This window comes from Cibotium barometz, chromosome 31 (genome assembly GCF_041138505.1).
Source record: "Cibotium barometz isolate CiBa-2024 chromosome 31, ASM4113850v1, whole genome shotgun sequence".
NCBI classification, from domain to species: domain Eukaryota; kingdom Viridiplantae; phylum Streptophyta; class Polypodiopsida; order Cyatheales; family Cibotiaceae; genus Cibotium; species Cibotium barometz.
Window position 1 is genome coordinate 14,421,100 of NC_141076.1, and position 4,345 is coordinate 14,425,444.

The window sequence follows — 4,345 nt, forward strand, 5'->3', positions numbered from 1 at the left end:
TTTCTTATTATAAAATATAAATGAGTATATGCATTTTCATCAATATTGATTGGCACAAAAATTTATTAGGTGTTGTTAATCTTTGTTTAGATGTACACAATGATGAACATGAGATTTTCTTAAAGGTCTCAAACTTGAGAGAAGCATCTTACTCTAAAACATGGTGCTATATTATCATTATAAATAGTAAAGGAGCCAAAGTATGAGTGTTGATTTAATTTACATCAAACATCATACATTTAATTTAGATCATACATCATACGTCATAGTAAAGGAGTAAAAATACGAGTGTTAATTTACAACATACATCAAATTCATTCAAAGGGATGGTGAGGATGACAACTTAGTTTTTTAATCACCTTTTCCAATCCTCTATTTTTTTAACTTTTCTCATTTAATATTTTTAAATGAATAATTAATAATGATTTCTTTGGGGAGTATTTTCCAATGGCTCAGTCGTTCTTCAATGGTTTAACTAAAACACCTAAAAATTTTGTGTAACGGCAAACACATTGAGTTCTAGAGACTTCTAAGTGAGAGCCGAAAGTGTTCTTTAATATTTTTAAATGAATAATTGAAATAATTAATAATGATTTCTTTGGAAAAAAAATTCAATGTATTTTTTCATGGCTCGGTCGTGCTTCAATGGTTTTAACTAAAACACGTAAAAAATTTGTGTAATGGCAAACACATTAAGTTCTAGAGACTTCTAAGTGAGCCGAAAGTGTTATACTTACCACAAGTCTCTATAACTATACTTATATTACAAGCCAAGTAGAAAATTTGGAAAAGTAATTAAGCTTCCCAAATAGCACATTACTCTGCAAAGTCTTCGTAGAATAAATATATAAATCGTCTAGTATTGGTGATAAGATTATTTAATAAGCTTGAATCTTATTATTTAGTAGTATAAACATAGGACAACATAAGAACCTTCCTACACGGGTCAATCGTTATATAACATAAACATGAAGGATTTGTCTATTATGAGACTTAATTAGAGGTATAACTGTAATTATAATACAACTCAAGTAGAAAACTCGAAAAAGTGATTAGGTTTCCTAAAAATAGCACACTACTTTGTAAAGTCTTTGTACAATAAATACATAAATAGTCTAGTGCTTGGTAATGAAATTATATCATGAACTTCAATATTATTATTTAGTAATATGCACACAAGAGAATAGATTATATGGGTCAATCAATATATAACATGAGCATGTCCATTTAGGACTGATTTGAATTTGTTAATTAATTGATTGATTTTCTTTTAAAAAAAAAAACTCATCGGCTATTAACGGTCGAATTAAAAGTGTTGCCACATACTATGATATAGGCTCTTTTCCCAATCAGTTTAAGGAGTCTAGACTCGAGATTGTTGCCCATATATTTATATATTTATATTCACATCAATATACGTACATCTTTAGTATCTTGGAGTTTTTTTCTCTTCTTTTTTCTTTTTTTTTTTTTGGGTTGAGAAAAGCTGTGGAAGGCATATATAGCGTCTCCCCATACTGGCTTTTTGGACTTGGGTAATGTGGGTATAGCCTGCTGTTTGATACACTTAAGCATCTCAATATATGCTAGGGTATGTGCATTGAGTATTTAATGAAACATTTAAAGTTTAGTAAGCTAGGTCTTCATCTGGGCCTGAGGCTTTCAACGTAGCGAAGGAGTATTGGCGCTTTTCCTTCGGTTGTAGAGGAGCTGCCACTCACGTCCGCAGAGGGAGGTGTGTTGTCCATCTCGATGTTCGCAGCTTCTCTCAGCACGTGAACCACCTCGCTCATGCTGGGCCTCTTGCTCCGATCGCTATCCACGCATCCTAATGCAACATCAATCACCTTCCACATCGACTCAATCGACAATATGTGGCGGACTGCTGAAAGCATCGATCGGGGCTCGGCCGCATACCAGTTCAAACAACACTACACCAAAACTGTACACATCACTCTTGTCCGTCAGCTGATTCGTCGCATTGTATCTGCATGCATGAAGAGTCAGGAATTGATTCATGCGGTTAATATTGATGATAGACGTGCACTTTTACCAGCTGCATTATAATTAGAACCACTCGGTACCCTGAAAGAATGCTTACGCAGGATCAAGATAGCCTGCTGTCCCAACCACATTTACAGTTGATACATGAGATAAGGCGCTGTCGCCTTCTTTCAACCTTGAAAGCCCGAAATCAGGGACCTTCGCCTGCATCTTTTCGTTAAGAAGAATGTTGCTTGTTTTCACATCTCGGTGGATGATTGTAGGATCACAGCCAATGTGCAGATATTCAAGGCCTGGAATGTAGAACCATGTTGTGAGCACAAAGCGGCTGTCCTCTTCACCACATGAAAATTTGAGACCAAAAAATTCTACAAGTATTCAAGCACTACTTAATCTGTCACTTCCACAGTATGAGCACGTAACTATATACCATCCGTATTCTGTTGTGTGAACTTGGTAACTTACCTTGCCAGTTTTGCGTGAGGGCAACGCATCAAATATCTAATCCATTAATATTAATTTAGAGGTTAGATCAACACGTGGAAAGAAAAATTCCCATGTTTCGATGGCGTAATAGCTTTTGTAACATAAACCGGCATAAATTATCCGCTGAATTGAAGCTTTGGAAAGATGTTATCGAGTCAAACCTGGATATGCATAGTTTAACAAAGTTTATTTTTTCGGTTAACCTGACACCTCTATGGTATTTTAAAACATAGTTTTCTTGTGATGTTTTCTAGCCAAGGTGTAGGCACTCGCAAATAACCTTGAAATGTACCTACAAGCAATTCAATTTTTGATCCTCTTTGTTTCAACCAATTGTGTATTTACTATTTTCTCATTAGAAAGTTTGCAAACTTTATGACGTAATTATTCAAGAAATGTGTCATTATGATTGCAAGGATGCTCGATTAGACTCTTCTTCCTTTTTCCTTGATAGCAACTTGAAGCTTGTAATGTGCATTTATGCAGACAGATGCCGTTTTCATGGAGTCATGGTGCTGGTAGTAATTCGAGTTCTATTAAGTCTCTCGACTCATCCAAATTATCCTCGGCAATGTGAAACTTTACACTAGACCAAGAAACAAAGTTACATAGACTAGACAGATGTTGAAAACCAACAACACATAATTGAGTAAATAACAAGACTAATTGAATTACTATTGAGGCTATGCCTCGGGGGGGTCACTATATGTAAAATATCCCTATCGCGTGTGTTCAAGGCCTATATTTTAAATCCCTTATTTGTGAATTTTTTAATCTATATAATATCCCCTTTTCTTTATGAATCTGTAAATTTTTTTGAAAAAAATTTAAATCATACCCTTATGTAAATATATTTCTGTAAGTTTCATAAATTAAAATTATGCTTCTGTTGAACGCACGTGATATTCACATTCTTTTGTGAGTGACCCCCCCGAGGGCTATGCATACATATCAATTGTAATGGTTGAAACCGTTGCTAAAGTCCATTCATAATGGAGTTGGTTTTTATTGCTAACATAGGTTAAGTTAACTCTAGTTCTAACACGCCCCCTTAAAAACAACTTCATTGAAGTTCTAGAAAATTACATTCTAGGAACCGGCTTGGTAAGGAAGTCAACCCGCACTTGTTCAGGGGGGCAGATATACTACAACTACATATGGCCACTCCATATTAGAACTCATATGAAATGATAACAACATATTGTCATGAAGAGAAACATTAGAGTAGCTCTGGAATTAGCTGATAAAGTTAATCTATGTTTTTATGTTTTTTAAATAGCATTATATTGTATGCATATGGTCACTTTTTTCTTGATGAATTTAAGTCGTTAGAGCTCTGGGGGGGGCACACAAGGAATGGAGAGATCCTATTACCTCTCACAAAAGAACTGTTCTTCAAGAACACGTGGCATGGTGGGGGAATAAGGAAGAGCAATGCCCTCCATGAGATAGTCAATTGGTTCTTTAAAATGTGGGTGGGAGGAACACATGAAATCTGAAAAACAAAATCACCCCTTACATTTTATCCTCAAAAAGGTCAAACTTGCACGAAGAAGCCGTGCATGGGTTGCCTCATGTGTGAGACAGCGGCAACAATGATGGTTTTCGCAATACGTCATATGATGGCAAGAAGTACATTTGCATGTGGCCACTTTGTATTAGATCTCATATGAAATGATAACAACATATTCTCATGGAGAGAAACATTAGAGTAGATGTGGAAGCTGATAAAGTTAAGCTATGTTTTTATGTTTTCTATAATATATTATATGCATATGGTCACTTTTTTCTTGATGAATTTGGGTCGCTAGAGCTTTGGGGCACACAAGGAATGAAGAGATCCCATTACCTCTCA

At 35.3% G+C, this 4,345-nt stretch overlaps 1 protein-coding gene across 1 annotated transcript; it reads right to left on the reverse strand.

Moving 5' to 3' along the window:
* Window positions 1–1,277: 1,277 nt before the first annotated feature.
* LOC147620538 (calmodulin-binding receptor-like cytoplasmic kinase 2) lies at window positions 1,278–3,162 on the reverse strand. Its single transcript, XM_086824764.1, has 2 exons — window positions 2,102–3,162; window positions 1,278–1,987 (listed from the first exon to the last, which is right to left on the reverse strand). Exons 1-2 carry the CDS (start codon window positions 2,212–2,214, stop codon window positions 1,861–1,863), a joined length of 240 nt encoding a protein of 79 aa, XP_086680890.1. The 5' UTR covers window positions 2,215–3,162; the 3' UTR covers window positions 1,278–1,860.
* Between the last annotated feature and the right edge of the window lie 1,183 nt (window positions 3,163–4,345).